This window comes from Ziziphus jujuba, chromosome 3 (assembly GCF_031755915.1).
Source record: "Ziziphus jujuba cultivar Dongzao chromosome 3, ASM3175591v1".
Taxonomy (NCBI): Eukaryota; Viridiplantae; Streptophyta; class Magnoliopsida; order Rosales; family Rhamnaceae; genus Ziziphus; species Ziziphus jujuba.
In genome coordinates, this window is record NC_083381.1 from 8,482,128 (window position 1) to 8,499,310 (window position 17,183).

The following is a 17,183-nucleotide window of genomic DNA, read 5'->3' on the forward strand; positions in this document are numbered from 1 at the left end:
CAAAAAAAAATTTTATAAAAACAAAGGCGTGGTGAGTGTGTTTTGCCCTTTAAAATGTTTAAAAAACCCAACAGGATTTTTAAATAAGCCAAAACATCAGGAGGTGCAAAAAGAATAATCTTATCAATGAAAAAGCAAGTTTTAAAATATATTTCCTTCTTTTTTTTTTTGTTTTTTAAATATAGAAATAGTAAAAGGGGATTTGGTACAATGGCGAGAGACACCCCTACACTCCTAAAAGATGCGTCGAATGGGGCAAAGCAGGTAATGGGGATTTTTTTTTTTTTTTTTTTTATAGGGGATAAATAGCAGTTGATGGGTATTGCTATTTAGGGTTTGCTTGCCATTGCATATTTTTAGAAACAAACTGTTGATAACTAGAGATCATTTGGTTTATAATGAGTTTGATTTTATTTTCCGTCTTAGAACTTTACCTTTATTAATATTATTTTTATTTTTATCTTTCCTTTTTTTTATAAAAAAAGGAAAAAGAAAACTAAAGATCTATTTTCAAAATCTGTAACTAATGTAGTCACATCTACAACTACAAAGTGATAGGTTTGAAATATTGAATAAGAAGGCAAAATTATTAAAAATGATTAAAAAAAAAAAAACACTTATGAAACAAATATTCAAAATATATTTTCATGAAAATATATTTTTTTTATATAATTAATCATTTTGAATTTGTCCTGCGCCTAACTAGACCAACCTGAACAGTGGGCAATAAAACTACAATACCGTACATCTTATCAAGAATTGGACTGTTATCTGAACTATCCGTATGACATTAAAAATGAATATGTATGCCTATATTTATCTAAGTGTACTTTTTGCCAAGTAGTGAAGGTCATTTAGTTTCACTGAATCTTTTTTTGGTCTCCTTAATGTTAAACTCCATCAATTTTATTTCTGTTTTTTGTTACTCACATATGGATGCTTCAAATTTCAAATTAATTGCACCATACTACCTTTGAGCTTTGGATTTCACACTGTATGCATGTTTCTGTGCATATCCTCCTCATTGAGAAGCTGCAGAAAGAAATAGATTAGAAACAGCATTTATCTTTATCTCTTTGTAATGATAGTGGATGATAACTACAGCACAAAACAGATTCCCAAAACCAACCTGCACCGCGTCGAATAATAAAGATCTGCAGCTATAATTGACAGAACTACGCTGTAGCCTATTCAAACCATTAGCTAGCAAAGGGCATGATGAATTGACCTGCAATGAGTTATCAAAATATATAAATAAATTGATGCAGTTACTTCAATGTGAGGTTTTACATACAACATAAAGATTGAAGACTGAAAAGAAATTTTTTTTTCCCCCCTTTTTTCTGTAAAATCTAAACAGGACTTACCAAGTTTATGAGACAGAAAAACTGAGGAACCAAAATTTTTTCAAACTTTCTTGCAAATATTTAGCTTCTTTACAATGCGAAGCACAGCTTTCAACTGTCTGAACAATTGTTCTGTTTAGCATGCAAGTCACTCATCTGCTAGCTGAAAGAATCCTCTGACAGATGGTAAATTCTTTGGCAGAGCTTTATACCGCTCACCACTGCTCGTTACATTAAGCATGAATGATTAAGAATAATAAATGTGAGGAAAAGAATCTTATTTTAGTCAGATGTCTCTTCTTGTTGAAGCCAAATGATATCCTGTTCAATTACAAAAGTTTAAGACCATTAATATCATGATAAGAAGAAAGAAAAGCAAACAAAGTAACAGTTTTTGTTTCAGCAACCAAAATAGTGGTGAGCAAAATTTTCAGCGCCAGCAACATTCTAAATGACATATTATAATAGCTAGCAGAGAATTGCTTACCACATCAAACTGAAAAAAAAACTTCAATATTTCACCCCCAAAATTATAAATTAGAAAAACAATAAACTAGTCATGAATGGAACATATATTTGAATTGTTAAAAGGTAAATGATAATAGATCTCATCATTACTAATTTTTTAATAAATACAAAAAGTGTATACAGATACTTATTGTTAATTAATAAGAGGTAAAGAAGAAAAAGATAGACCGATATATAGAAGAATACATTATAAAACAAAGGAAAAGAAAGTCATGACTCATGAATACAGTTGGCACTAGCAAAATGAGAAAAACTTTCTTGAAGACCAAATAAGCGAAGCTGCCTAGGCCCCAGGCAAAGAATTAAAGCATGCCAATTGGCTGGAAGGTTTGACAACCAGGTTCAACAAAAGCCATAAGGGTTTATGCTCTTCTCCAATAAAATATCCTACGGCAGAATCATTGTAATCCAAGATACCCATATAATTGTTATAATTTCAAGCAAATTTCCAAATTTCAATTTAATCATTATATGCTAGCAGAGTGACCGTCTCAAACCTTACAACCTTGGTTTAATAAATCAGACAACAAAATCTAGTTTAAATGATATCCAAGCACAATGCAATTATCAATAGAACAATAAACTGAAAAAAAAAAAAAAAAAAAAAAAAAAAAAAAAAAAGAGCTAAAAGTAGGCATGATTTATCAAAGAGAGAAGAAAGAGACAGAGAGTAGTTGGTGAGATAGAGGCAGAAAGGATGAAGGCTGCATAACCTTTTATCCCTCAAAGAAAATTAAGTTAGATATGGGCTAAAACAGGACATTTTGTACGTAAGGAATAAGGATCAAGGAATCTCGGAAGGAAAACTTTACACTCCTATAAATTGTTTTTTTTTTTTTTTTTTTTTTTTTTAAACACATATCTACAGCATTCAGCGCTGCAGGACCAGCAGACCAGCATTCCATTAATCATTAAACTAAACGTTAGTCATGCATAACAAACATAAAAACAATTGGAGATACTAAAATCATACTCTTTTCGCCCCTAATATTCTCATCAGAAGCAAAACAAAATTATAAATTCAGATACCATATCAATAGGACAGCTTTTGGCTTGATGCAGGAAAAATTCATATAATTTAATGGTATAAAATTAGCAATTTTTATCAGACTATCCATAATATATAGGCAGTAAAGGATCCACAAAGATATATCTTCTCACAGCTTGCAGCATGCGTGAATAACATTGTCCACAAAGAAAAATACACGCACATATATGCTAGTGCACTCACTTGCATGTGCATGCAATTACCTAAAGAACAAAAATTTCCTATGATATTTAGTTCACCAAAAAAAAAAAAAAAATAATAATAATAATAATAATAATAACAACAACAACAAAAAAAATGTTAAAAGCATCATTCTGTCTTGCATGGTATACAACAAAATAATCATAAATTAAGAAATTTTGGGAACAAGAAAGCTACAACTTAATTAAAATATATATATATATATATATGTATGTATATAACAATTTTCTGATATCATCACATTACTTTGTCCATATAACAAACTACATAATCAAGGAGTTAAGAGACAAACCATTTGGCATATGCTATCTGATAGCTGCAAAGCTTCTTCCCACTTATTAACTTTACGGAGCCCTTTAATAAGGTGAATAAATGTACTTAGCTCTGGAACCCCACCCCGTGTTACCATCTTCGCAAACAATCCAAATGCCTTGTCAACGTTACTTGCATGTGACAGGCTTTCAATCAATGAATTATACATTCTTTTGTTCAAAGACGTCAAAGGTGAAGATGATGATATCTCTTCATGCAGCTGCAATGCCACATCCAGTTTTCCAGCCTTAATAAAATTATCAACCAGAATACTATATACAGGAAAAATTGGTATATTATCACTCTCACTTATCTCATTTAGAAGTCCAAGAGAGGCTATGAACTCCCTGTTGTAACCTTCAATAACCTTACAGTAGCTTGCCATATGCTTTGGCCAATACGTCTGTTTCATTTCATCCAAAAGTTCACGAGCCTCGTCCAGAAGGCCAGCGGTGCAGCAGTGGTTTATTAGCACCCTATAAGTGACGAAATTTGGAGCACAACCCTTTGAGCCCATCTCTCTTAAGAGCTCAAGGCATTTGTATATTTTACCTGCTTTCCCAAAGCCATCTATCATTGCAGTATAAGTCACAACATTAGGGTAACACCCTTTCTCTTCCATCATTAACATAAGCTTATAAGCTTCATCGGTTTTTCCAACTTTACAGAGCCCATCAATCATCTCAGTGTAGATAACAACATTTGGTTCACAAGAGTTTTCTAGCATTTTAGACAATACTTTCAAAACAAGATCCAACCTCTGATCCTTAAAAAGCCTGTCAATCAATGAGCTGTAAGTATATGCATTAGGACTATACCCATGCTCTGACATCTTAGTAAACACAACTTGAGCTTCATCCAGCTTCCCAGCTTTACAAAATCCATCTATGAGTGCGTCATACACAATATGGTTAGGTACACAATCTCCTGCCAACATAGCATCCAACAAATCACGGGCCTCTTTGACCTTGTGAGCTTTGCACAAACCATCCACCAAAGCTCCATATGTAAAAACATTTGGCTCTTTAGAATTGCAATCACCAAGTCTAAAGTAAATATCCATATCAGAATTTTCCACATCACCTTTCATTCTTGTATAAATCAAACAAGCTTTTTCAATCTCTCCAGCTTTAAAATGGCCATCAATCAAAGCAGTATAAGTAACAACATTAGGAATGCAACCATTATCCAACATCATCTCAAAGAGTTGATTTGCATCGTTCACCTTCCTAGCTTTAAGGTAAGCATGTATTAGAGCAGTATAAGTCACCACATTTGGGGAACAGCCTTTTTCCATCATTTCATTAAACCAATTGCGAGCCTGTTGAATGAGGCCAGCTTTACAAAAATTGTCAATCAAGATAGTATATGTATAGACATCGGGAACAATACCATTCTTTTGCATTTCTTCAAACAAAAAAAATGCTTTTTCTACCTTGGAGTGACTACACAAAAACTCAATTACATTAGAATATGTACTAGCATCAGGTACAAAACCCTTGCTCATCATTTCACTTATGACATTATAGGCTTTCTCAAATTTTCCAGCCCCACAAAGACATCTTGCAAAATTGCTGACATTTACCTTATTCAACACAATCCCTGCATTAAGCATCTCACTGTAAGCTTTCTCAGCCAAATCTAACAAATCTGAGCTAGGTAACTCATTTTTGCTGCAAATACCACCAATCAAGATATTATAAACAACATAGCCAGGCTTGCACCCACACTTTACCATTTTCCTTAGCAATTTATAAGCATAAGAGTAGTCTCCTGATTTGCAATAAGCATGAACAAGAGAATTAAATATTTTAGGGCTCGGATAACAACCTTCCGCAATCATCATACTGAGAATTCTCTTACACCTACCAAGTTGTCTTTTTCTCAAACACCCACATAGCAGAATCCTATAAGTTACAACATTTGGAATACAAGAACAAGACCGCATTCTGTCCAAAAAATCCATAGCTACATCAAAAAGGGAAGCTTCACAAAGTCCATATATCATATTCGTATAAAGAGCTGTGGTTGGCACAAACTCTTCGTTATCAATCAAAGTAAGTGCTTCCCTCCACCTCCCAGCTTCGCAGAGGGCACGGGAAAGACATCCTAATGTTCGATCATCCATCCTAAACCCTGAATCCCACATCTCCCTATGAACCAATTGCGCTGTGTCCAGCTTATTAGCTTCTATAAACACTTGAATCAAAGCATTGTAAGTTGGCCTTGTCGCCTTGTACCCAAAATCCTTGAGCCTCCCCAACTCTTCCAGAGCTACATTCCACAACCCATATCGACAACACTTCCGAATCAAAATATTAAGCAATTTCCCAAGCACCTCTTTGTCATCACTCTTAATTTCTCTAAGAAAGTGTTCAGGTACTCTAAAATTATTATTATTGTTATCACTTTGCAACATTTCCAACAAAGCATCATACACGTAACCAGTGTGACTATATCCAATTTGACGACCTGCCCACATGAAAAACTTCATGCCCAATTCGGGATTTTGAACAAGCTTCAAAACCTCAACAACCAAATTTCCATTCAATTTGTCCCTAAACTGCCTAAGAAATTTCTGGGTATGATCACCAAACTCATCTTTATTGTTTCTAATGGCATTGGAAATCAAAAGGGCTTCGCTAGAAAACTTACCCAAATCAGATTCACCTACTGAAGACCCAGAATCAGAACTCGAACCCAACAACGAGCCGCGCAAGAAACCGAACTCTTCAGCCGAAAATGACTCGACCTTCGAACCATCCAAGGCCAATGGGTCCTCCTGGTCGACCAATCCTTCGAGAGTGTCCGAAGAAAAGGTGGAAACGAATCTGGAAATAGTGGAAAACAGAGTAAAGTTGGGAGCTTTGGAAGTTGTAGGGTGAGAGACTTTGGACGAAGAAGATCGGTTTACAGAGAAGAAAGGGGTGGAACAGAGAGTAGAAATGGTTGGAAAAGAGTGAATGAGAAGAGCTTTGAAGCCTCTTCTGGCGATCATGGATGATGAAGAATTTGAAGAAAAAATGAGCGCTTTGCTTCAGGATTTAAGCCTGGGTTTATGGAAGCGACACTATACAACGGTGAGACTCTTGGGCTTCCATTTGGTTTTTGATTTTTTTTTTTTTTTTTCCTTCTTAAGAAAATAATAAAAAAATAATAAAAATAATATTGAAAGTACATCAAATTATTTAGGAAAAGTATATATATTTTTATTTAATTAGTTATTTTTTGTTATATTTATTTTTTTTAAAATTAATTTATTCATATTTAAATTATATTAATATATTAATTAACTAAAATAATTATATGTATATAAATAATTTGAATGATTAGATATACCCACAGCATTACTATAATAGTATATGTTTTTATAAAAGATAATAATAATAAATAATATTTTTATAAATACTTAAAAATAAATAAAAATAATTATTTTTCCTAATAAAATAAAAACAGAAAATAATTACTTTTTTCTAATAAAATTAAAATCGATGGTTAATAGTTTTATTTGCTTTTCATCCTTCAAGGTTTTTTTTTTTTTTTTTTTCCTTCTCTTTTTAATACCAATCCTCATTCCTTGCTTTTAAAAGCCTAAAACCAAGATTTATGGATGAAATCATTCAGTTTCAATAAAGGTCAATTTATCATAACTTTGAGTGGTTTTATTTATATAATAAAATTATTTTGTGATTTTTGCACAGTAAAAACTAAGATATGTGATATTCAATTTCAATTTATTTTATCAATCATAATATATATATGAGAGATTATATCATCAGGACCGATATGAATAAATCCAAGCTAAAAATGTGAAAAAAAAAAAATTATAACTATTGAATTCAAATTGCAAAACACAAACGACTCATATCAAAACTCCCTCACATGAGAAAAACTTGACAAAATGATTCCACTTTTCTCGCTTGTTCCATCCTTCCCGTTTGCATCACCGTTCCAGCGACTGGCCTGACCAACTTTTTTAAAATTTTTTTTCTTTTTGCAGTTTTTAATTTTCAAACGCATAGATCAAGAAAAATTAAAGGTCTTTGACACGTCTAAGGCAAGAAGTGTAAACCACAGGCACAGGAAGGTTGAAAAAAAATAAAAAAAAATAAAAGAAATAAGCATTCAAGTAAAAACTTGGTATTGGTCTACGTTTGTGGCATCCCGTGGGATACTATCGTAAGTGAATAGCTTCTGTTCCGCATCTGCTCCTTTGCAGTATTTTCATCATCGATGTATGTAGCTTCCTCCCAGGAATTCGTATTTCAATGCACGTCTCCATCTGTGCATTGTTTCGATTGCACCAACCATCCTGACACAATGGCTGTTGACATGGCCATAGAAGAACAACGCGAGGATCTTAGATGTATCCTTGCAGCTATAGATTCAAAAATTAGAACTGATAGATGGTTTTGAAAGTCTCTCCATATAGAATCTCTCTCTCTCTCTCTCTCTCTCTCTATATATATATATATATATATATATACACAGAGAATTTACTTTGGAAAGGACATTTAAAAAAAGGAAAAATGGAAGCTTTTTTTTTTCATAAAAGCATATGCTATTATATAGGGTTTTAGTGACGCTTTTGTAAAAGCGTTTTAAAAGCTTAAAATAATCAATATTTTTAGAAGAAAAATGTTGACTTTTTTTCTTTTGAGAATGTTTTTTAAAAAACAATTGCCTTTTCTTTTTTTTCTTTTTTTTAAGTTAAAACGCTTTTTTTTTTTTATTGCTCTTTTTAAAGTAAATTTTCTGTACAGATATGAGAAAGAACTCAGAATTAATTGTTAAAGCAGACATAACATTATAAGAAAATCATGCTTTTAGTAATTTTTTTTTTTTTTTTTTCAGATGCTAAACTCGAAGTCTATGATATAACCATCGGTTTTTCATTTCATTTCCAATGAGGATAACATAATTCCATTCAACCAACAATAGGGTTTCAACCAAGAAAAAATCCCAATTTCCAACCATTATCATGAAGAAAATATAGTGGCTACCCAAGATTTCATTAGGAAAAAGAATGGAATTCTAAACATCTTTCTACAGATTAGATATTCAGAAACTAAATTGATATTTGCTTTAATTTCGTGTCATCTAGATGATATCCCATTTCATAATTTTTTGAAACTTAATGGTCATAATTCCAAAACTTGAATAAAAACTGTTACATATTTTGATCCCGTCCATAATTCATTGTCAAAACCACATATATTAAACAATTCAAAAAACCATCTCAACCTCTTATCTCAACCTGCAACAAGTTCATAGGATTGAGATAAGGGAGATGGTGATAGGTTGGGGCCAACGGGAAGGAACGAAAATTAATTTTTTTGGTCAAATTTTTATCACATGAAGTAAGGAATAATCTGAATCATTTGTTTAATAAATTTTGAATTCAATAGCTATTAATTTTTGCGTATTTTTGGACCGTTTGAATTTGGTTCATGTTAGTCCTACTGATAATAAATGGGTAACCATTCCTCATATGCTTTGCTACATTTTGCTTTATAATGCAAAAAACCGAGTAATTTGGATACAGAAGGTCTCGTGGTTATCTACACATTATCAGAATGACATATAGGAGCTATTAGCAATCAATTATTCATTGGAATCATCGTAATAACACGCAAAAAATAAAAAAATAAAAAGTTAAATTTGACTGCTAGATTGTTTGATATACTTAGTAGTACGATGAGATGAGAACTTAAATTTGAAATCATTATTTGGCTGCTAGGTTATCTGATATACTTTTTAATTTTAAATAAATAATAGGGTTATTAATTCAGTTAATCCCTCAATTATATTCATAGATACATTTTGAATACTGAATTTATTTTGGCCGTGGGAAGGTCTCAATGTTTTTGCACCATTTAAAGAAGAGAACTTCATCTTTGGCCACCAAAGAAGACAATCACTTTGAGAATAAAGGGAGTTTTTGTTTGGTTAATTTTCAACTCTTTTTTTAAGAATTAATTTATAAAATTAATGAATAACTATCCTATATATATATATATATATATATATATATATAGGGGATTTCAAAAATAAAATGAACTAAAACTATCATATGCATAGGGGATGTTCCAATCACGATTAAAAAAATAATAATAATAAATAATACCTTAATTAAATTAGAAAGAAAAGTCCCTCTTAGGCCATGTACTTATATAAGTTATTTTCATATTTAAAATATAAGTATTATTCTTTATAAAAATTATTATTATTATTATTTGTTTCTCATGTTTTTAAAATCATGAAATAATTTTTTAGTATTTGATTAAACAAATATTTTACACACACATAATGTACAAACTTAATGGATCTTTAATTTTTAATTGTGCTTAAAATTTGATGATGGTGACCTATGATGATTCCAAGTTATCTTCCTTGCAGGGAGAGACTTGTTGGTTTTCTCATAAGTGCTAAAGCTAAGCTTGCGAATTTGCCTAACATGGATGCTAAATCGAAGAAGCTTCAGGATGTGAAAAATGCACAATTAACTGTTTGACCCCAAAAAAAAAAAAAAAAAAAAAAAAAAAAAAAAAAAAGAAGAACTTTGTGAGATTTCTTTTTGCACAATAACTGTTTAACAAAAACTTTCTGATATTTCATTTTTGTGTGTGCATTTTCCTCTCTGCATCTGTGTTAAGCTTTCTAATTTATGTGTTCCAACCAAAGAATTAAAAGAAAAAGTGTTGCAATTCCAATAGGCTGAGAGACTTGAGGGATGATTCTTGCAAATAACAAAACTGGTAAGCCTGCTTTTCAGCTTTTACTTTCACTGAAAAAATTGAAACTTGCTTCATGTTTTGATGTAGATGATATATAGCTTTATTATTATTATTATTATTATTATTATTATTTTGGTTCTTAGTTTATTGGATTTGTTTGCATTATTACTGTTTTGGAAAATAGAGTAAATGGACGGCTACCTTCTTAACTGAATGCTTTCAATTTCAAGCATATAATTTCCCATTGGTTTGCAATCTTAACAGTCGTTTAGATATAATTTCCCATTGGTTTGGAAGAAGTTGGAAAAAAAAAATAAATAAATAATAAAAATAAACAAACAGATGTAATATAATTTTATTGGAATATATTTTTACTAATCCATCTAAAAGATCAATTTGCAGCATTGTACCTAAATATGTTTAAAAAGAAGTCACAAAATATGAAAAATACAAAATGTTAAAGTGTTCCTTTTTTTTTTGGGTATGTTTCTTATCTCCTTCCCAAGATTGTTAAGAAATATCACACTGCTCTCCTTCCCTCTCTACCTCATTGTTATATGATGTAACTTGTAATAAGTCTATAATTTACATGTAGAAGTAGCATGCATATTTTACCTTACAAATCATAGGTTGCAAACAGTTGCCCGCAAAAAATAACCACTGGAACTGCTTTCTACTGGGAGTTTCCAAGAAGTAGTATTTTCTCAGGATGAAATGGACCATTTTCAGAGTGGAATATTTTGGCATTCCATCTCATCTTATCAGTAATGTCTTTTACTTTAACAATGATGTCCACATGATCTCTTATAATAACAGTACCATGCGGACGAAGAATACGTTGCAACTCGAGGAGGATATCTATAATGTCACATCTGCATTAGGGCTCACAAAATTCCAGTTAGAGACATTTAACAAAGCGATAGCTAACTAAGCATGTTTATAATTACTTTATCCAACTTCATACAGTTTCAAATCTCATTTCTACCTGACCATTGAAAGCATTATATAAGAAAATATGAAGAGAAGTTATTCTATACAGAAAATATTTCACTTCCGGAGCTAGAGTTTGTTTTCAGTTTTCTACTTAATGTGTTAGCATATATCTAAATGATTTACTTTGCCAAATGTTCTTTTAACTCTGATGGAATGAAGTAAACTTACCGCAAAAAGTTGATCAACAGTTCTATTATGGTGTGGATTGATAGGATAAAGAATGAATGACAGACAACCCAAATTTTAAAACTGCAGATATCTGGTTGGGTTTCGCACAGGTTCTATAAATTTTCAGGATTTAATATGATACAAAACATAAGTGATTAAGAGGATATGTATAAAAGACTGCTAACAAATAGCATATAAATAAGAGTGAATTTTGAAGCTTACTTGTCTATATACATGCTGAAGACACTATAGGCATGTATCAGATCGTATGTTCGGGGATATGTTGAGAAGGCCTCACACCTGCAGGCATTTTTAATGGCATCCATTATCTTAATCACCCTCAAGGGAAAAATAATCATATTTAGTTCTCACTTCTCAGGTGCAATTCAATCCCTCAACTAAACAAACAATCCTAAAAATAGATCATTACATTGTCTTTTTACAAAAATAAATATATAAAGTTTGAAAAGGTGAAACCATAATAAAAAAAAATGGCTGTACAATTCTATCAATAGGAATGGAAATTAGAAACTTTCAATATTCATTTGTAGCAAAATTCCTACTTTTGACTACACATTTTAACAATCACCTCTTACCTCCATATTATATTTGACTACAATGTCCGTAAAATGTACAATGGAAAATGGGAAAGATTCAAGTCTTACCAGTTCATGTAAGTTCCAATTAGGCCTCGTTCAAATACAACACCAAGGGTGTTTTTCTCTGCGTCAAATGGTACCACATTCATAACCCATACTGGAAATTCCACTAATGCAGCTGCAAAGCTCCCTATGCCGGCATTCATGTCCATAATGTTTCTATATTTATCAGTTTTTAGAGATTTAAGAACGACATGGTAATGTGAAACTCTCTTCCTCCATAACTGAGTGTCTTCATGAAATGCCTTAACTGTAATTCCTTTGATCAGGTCACTTGTAATTCTAGGTGGAGTGCTCATCAGCCGTTTAGGCCATTTTTGGAGAGCTCCTCCAGATATAGCATGGATGTCTGTAACATTTGGGAGAGGGGTGATGCAGGGATCCATCTTTTTGTACCTGTTGAACAACAAATTACAAAAGAAAAAAAAAAAAAAATTGAGAAAGTGAAATTTTCAGGGAAAGGAGGAATGACAACGCTGAGTTTTGTAACATGTTTTGCAAGAAAGGAGAATTATGCATTGGCTTAGTGTCTTAAAAGAAGAAATTCTTGTTTATTTAGTATGAAAACTCAATAAATAAGGGATAAAAACTAAACATCTCACCTTAGGAACATGAAGAAATGGAATCCAAGGTACATAATATGTTACTTCAGAATTTTTTGTACAGAAAGTTGTTAGTAGTATAAAGCCAACATGTCATGTTTATTTAGTATCAAAACTCAATAAATAAGGGATAAAAACTAAACATCTCACCTTAGGAACATGAAGAAACGGAATCCAAGGTACATAATATGTTACTTCAGAATTTTTTGTACAGAAACTTGTTAGCAGTATAAAGCCAACATGTCAGCAAAACCTAAAATTAGTGATACCCCAAAGTAAAAGTATACAAAAGCTAAAATAAGTGATACCCAACGTAAAAGCATACTGAAATATTTTCCGATTTCAACCTCTATGAGCAAGCATCATGCTGCTGTGAGATTTAAACATCAAGGGATTTGAATACAAAATTAAACTAAAATTGCAACACTATGTCCTAGCTAAGTTAGCCAAGACACAAATAGATAAAGTGCATAAAATGGGACGAGGATGCAGTACACTACTGCTAGAACATGAAATGATAAGGATAAGCTTCAAACAACTTTCAAACAATGTGTTTTTAGTAATTAGAATAAGATGGACTTGGAAACATTAGCATTAATTTCGAAGTTTTGAAGTAATTTTCTCTTTTCTACATAGGAAAAATCAAAACTAAAACGGGAAAGAGAAGCTTTACCAACTAGCATCAGGATCATTTCCAACACATAATTGGATAGATTTCCAAAGCTTTAATTTTTGTATACAATGTATATGATTTGTTGGCTTTCTCCATACAGCAATTGGTCCCCTTTCTGCTACCTTTTTCCAGCACATTCGCCGAGCAAGATCTTCCAAACTGATTTGCTCTTTTTCAAAATCTTGAGCCTGACTCTGGTAATCTTTGTATGTAACCTTCCAATTTATAGGTGGACCAGACAAAATCCAGTAGCCACCGGGACGTAAAACCCGATCAATCTCCATCAAGTACAGTCCACCTGCTCATACCAATTACTAGCATGGTGAGTATGAAGTGAATGCACCTGAAGAAGCATGGAGATATGAACTACTACCATAGATGGTGGTAAGTTTTGTATAGTCATCTAACAATTTTCAAGACATTATTTTGTTTACAGTTGCAAAACTAAATTTGCATAAAATTTTTCTTTATTCTTTTAAAGAAAATTCAATTGCAAATGGACTCTCATGCCTCAAATTCCATACAAAATGAATTCAGGTAATTCAGATTTAGTCCTTAGAATATCTAAAGACAAATACGTCAGCTTTGAAGATTCAAGGAAGATTACCATATTGAGTCCATGGTACAAGGCACCGCGAGCAATGTGCCATATCAAATGATCTTGATGGGTATGGTAACCTATGGACGCTTAGTATGCCAAGCATTGCTGGAAGTCCTCTTTCCAAGGCAAACTGTACTTGTGCTTCATGATTATCAATTGGTGCAATTGACATTGTCAAGATGTTGTAATCCATTAGAGAGGCTCCAAAACTTGCAACCTAAGCAAAATACATATTAGATCTTAAGAGTGACTCTTTACATTTTAGAAACCAATGTAGATGACAGTCTAATAGACATCTCCTTATAAGGCTTGTTAAATGCTTATAAAATAATAATAATAATAATCATAGTAATAATTCCACTTTCCCATTTGAAGAACGGTAGAGTAGATGTCAGATTGGTAAATTGATATAATTGTAGATATCTCAAATGAAATCGTTGTGGAAAAAAATAATGAGCCAGATACAGTATGCTAAATTTGGGTTGTGATGTATATGTATGTCTCTTGAGGTTTGAACCAAAACTGCAGGTCATGGTAGTTTACTCTCATTTGACATGCAAAAGGACTCTTAACAACAAAATAAAAAAAATAAAAAATAAAAAAAGGGAAAACGTAAACGAATTATTAAATTCAATGGTATAATAGGATCTTAGATCATACCCTGTGAAAAGCAAATTACATATATGCGGACATACCAAAACTACAGAATATACCAGAGACATCCAATTTGTCAACAAAGTGTATCAATTGCTCTCTTTAAAAAACTTGTGACAAGTATTTTGTTCCACATAGTATTCTTTCACAATTTCCCCTTTTAAAAAACAAGTTGTTTGGCATTAAACAATATTAGCAAATCTTGAAATCATAATTATCTCTCTCATCCCCTGTTTCCTCCCTTTTTTTTTTTTTTTTCTCTATTTTGTTCTTTTTCTTGTCTTCTTCCTACTTCCCCTTCTCTCTTCTATCCAGTAATATGTCTTGGTGACATTAACAGCCTAATAAAACATTGCAAAATTGTAATAACCATTCATGCAACATAACATAAGAAAAAAAGACAAAAACCATACCATGACGAAAATTTCTAAAACAATCCAAAAGCTAAAACAAGAATTTAAAAAAAATAAAAATAAAAAATAATAAAAACCAATTATAACATAGATCAAAACACAACAATATTTACCTTGTATGTTTGGAATTGAGGATTTCTACTAATGAAAGAAGTGAAAAAAACAAAAGAAAAACCACAAATATGAAAACTAAAAATTAAAAACATTCACAAAATCCAAAACTCGGGGAAAAAAAAAATGAAGGTTTGATTATACTCACCCCACAGCCAACGTCAAGAACAGTTCTTATACTCCCAGAAGCCAATGGCACAACTTTCTTGATCTCCTCGATATAACCCTTCACTCCCTGCCGGAAAGACGTCCCGCCGCCCGGAAAAACAAGCCGGTCACGTTCCAACCGAACCCAATTCTGCGATTTCTTGTACACAGTCAACCGAGGGAAAGGCACATTGCTAAACCAAACAAACTCCCTACTCTTCGGCCACGGAACTGGCCTACGGTACCTAACCGGTGCCGGAATCAAGCACCGGAGTCCCTCACCTGTCTCCTCAGGGCAATGCCGTTCCTTATCAAACTTCTTTTCAGCTGGGAATCCATTCTCTCTTGATGGATCATGACATGGGCAGTAGTTGGTAAAATTTTCAGAGCAAAAATCCAAGAAATTTGGAATTTTCGGAGGTTCTGGTGGGAGAGGAAGAGTGTGGTGAGCTGAAAATTGCAGAGGTGGTGAGATTGAGAAGTTGGGATTGGAACAATGGAGGGAATGGTCGTGTAGGAGAGGTGAAGAAGAAGAAGAAGAAGAAGAAGTGGAAGTAGTGGTGGAGATGGTGTAAGAGCCGAGGATGAAGAAGAAGGAAGAAAGGAAAATGGTGAAGAAGACCCTAAAGAGAGAACTTTTTATTAGAGGGTTTGCAGAAGCAGGTGGAATAATCGCCATTTTTGCAGTGGGGTTGGTGTTCCTTTTGGCTCTGGACTAGTCTGCCATTGAAGATGTTGGAGGGTTGGTGGAGTGGGAGAGTGTTGAGAACAAGAATTTCAAACCCCAAGAATCTTGTTTACTAATTTACAACCATTATTTTGTCGGCTAATAATAATATTGTGAATGTTTTCTTTGTTTTGATTCCTTAATTTCAGTCAGTCAAACATATAGTAATATACTGATTTTTTTTTTTCATTTTAAATTTTAATTTTTTTTTGCTTAATACCCTTTTATTTGATTAAAATAATAGGCCAGAAATATGGAAGCGTGCCATCTTCAAATTTGAAGAGAAATAACAAAAGCAAAAATAAAATAATAATATGTGAATAATCTAACTTTGGATTAAATAACAGTACTTAGAAACATGAAAAATAATAATTACATAAAAGATTCCATTTAATGTATAAAAAAATGATTTCACTAATTGAGAATAAAATATAACAATAAAAAAAACTATATTAAAAATAAAAGAAAAAAATTTAAAAAAATATTGTTAATTATTACAATTTATGATAATTATTAGTTTATATGATAAATTTTAATTTTAAATATTTAATTATATTATTTTCATACTAAAATTTTAAAAGTGGATTTTTAATAGTAACCACTTAATTTTTTAATTTTTTAATTTATAATTTTATATAGAATCTGTTAAACACTTATATACATAGATATCTTCAATATATCATGAATTAATTTTTCTTTTGGTAAATAGCCAAACTAATTAAATTGATATTATTCTCACATTCAATATACATTATGTAGTTCTAAATTAATATGTTCTTTCTACATGTGATAAACATGTTTTTTTTTTTTTTAAAATAAAAAAAAATAACAGGATTATAAAATTTTAATAATTATTAAAAGAAAAAGGATGAATATTACTATAGCCCCTTCAATTTTATTATTTTTCAACACTACATTTCTATTATGAAAATATGTGCAACTCCTTACATTTCGGTTTCATTTCAATATAAAATCATTTTTTAAAACTTTTATCCATAGAATTATAATTTAACTCTTTTACCCTTTAGCAAATGAAATGCAAGGTTGTGACAAGTTTTTTTATATACTTTTTTAAGAGGCTATATTATCATTATTACAGAACATCTAAGCATTCTTACATATCTCTTTAATATTTATACCAGCCACTCACAGATTAAACAAAGAAATCAAAAATTCTTATTTATTATTATTTTTAAAATAACTCATATAAAAATAAATACTAGTGTCGTAGCCCTTTTCTCTCTTTTCTTATTTTTGGCTCAC

The 17,183-nt window shown here is 31.7% G+C and overlaps 2 protein-coding genes across 2 annotated transcripts; both read right to left on the reverse strand.

Annotated features, from left to right (window-relative positions):
- Nucleotides 1–617: 617 nt before the first annotated feature.
- Nucleotides 618–6,544, reverse strand: LOC107422137 (pentatricopeptide repeat-containing protein At1g06710, mitochondrial). Its single transcript, XM_016031543.4, has 4 exons — nt 3,416–6,544; nt 1,368–1,667; nt 1,130–1,228; nt 618–1,032 (listed from the first exon to the last, which is right to left on the reverse strand). The coding sequence occupies exons 1-2, from the start codon at nt 6,431–6,433 to the stop codon at nt 1,629–1,631; spliced, it is 3,057 nt and encodes a 1,018-aa protein (XP_015887029.3). The 5' UTR covers nt 6,434–6,544; the 3' UTR covers nt 618–1,032; nt 1,130–1,228; nt 1,368–1,628.
- Nucleotides 6,545–10,503: 3,959 nt separating this feature from the next.
- Nucleotides 10,504–16,035, reverse strand: LOC107422119 (probable methyltransferase PMT19). The gene is made up of 6 exons (XM_048476741.2): nt 15,195–16,035; nt 13,875–14,085; nt 13,268–13,565; nt 11,999–12,388; nt 11,556–11,633; nt 10,504–11,044 (listed from the first exon to the last, which is right to left on the reverse strand). Exons 1-6 carry the CDS (start codon nt 15,870–15,872, stop codon nt 10,846–10,848), a joined length of 1,854 nt encoding a protein of 617 aa, XP_048332698.2. The 5' UTR covers nt 15,873–16,035; the 3' UTR covers nt 10,504–10,845.
- Nucleotides 16,036–17,183: the final 1,148 nt, after the last annotated feature.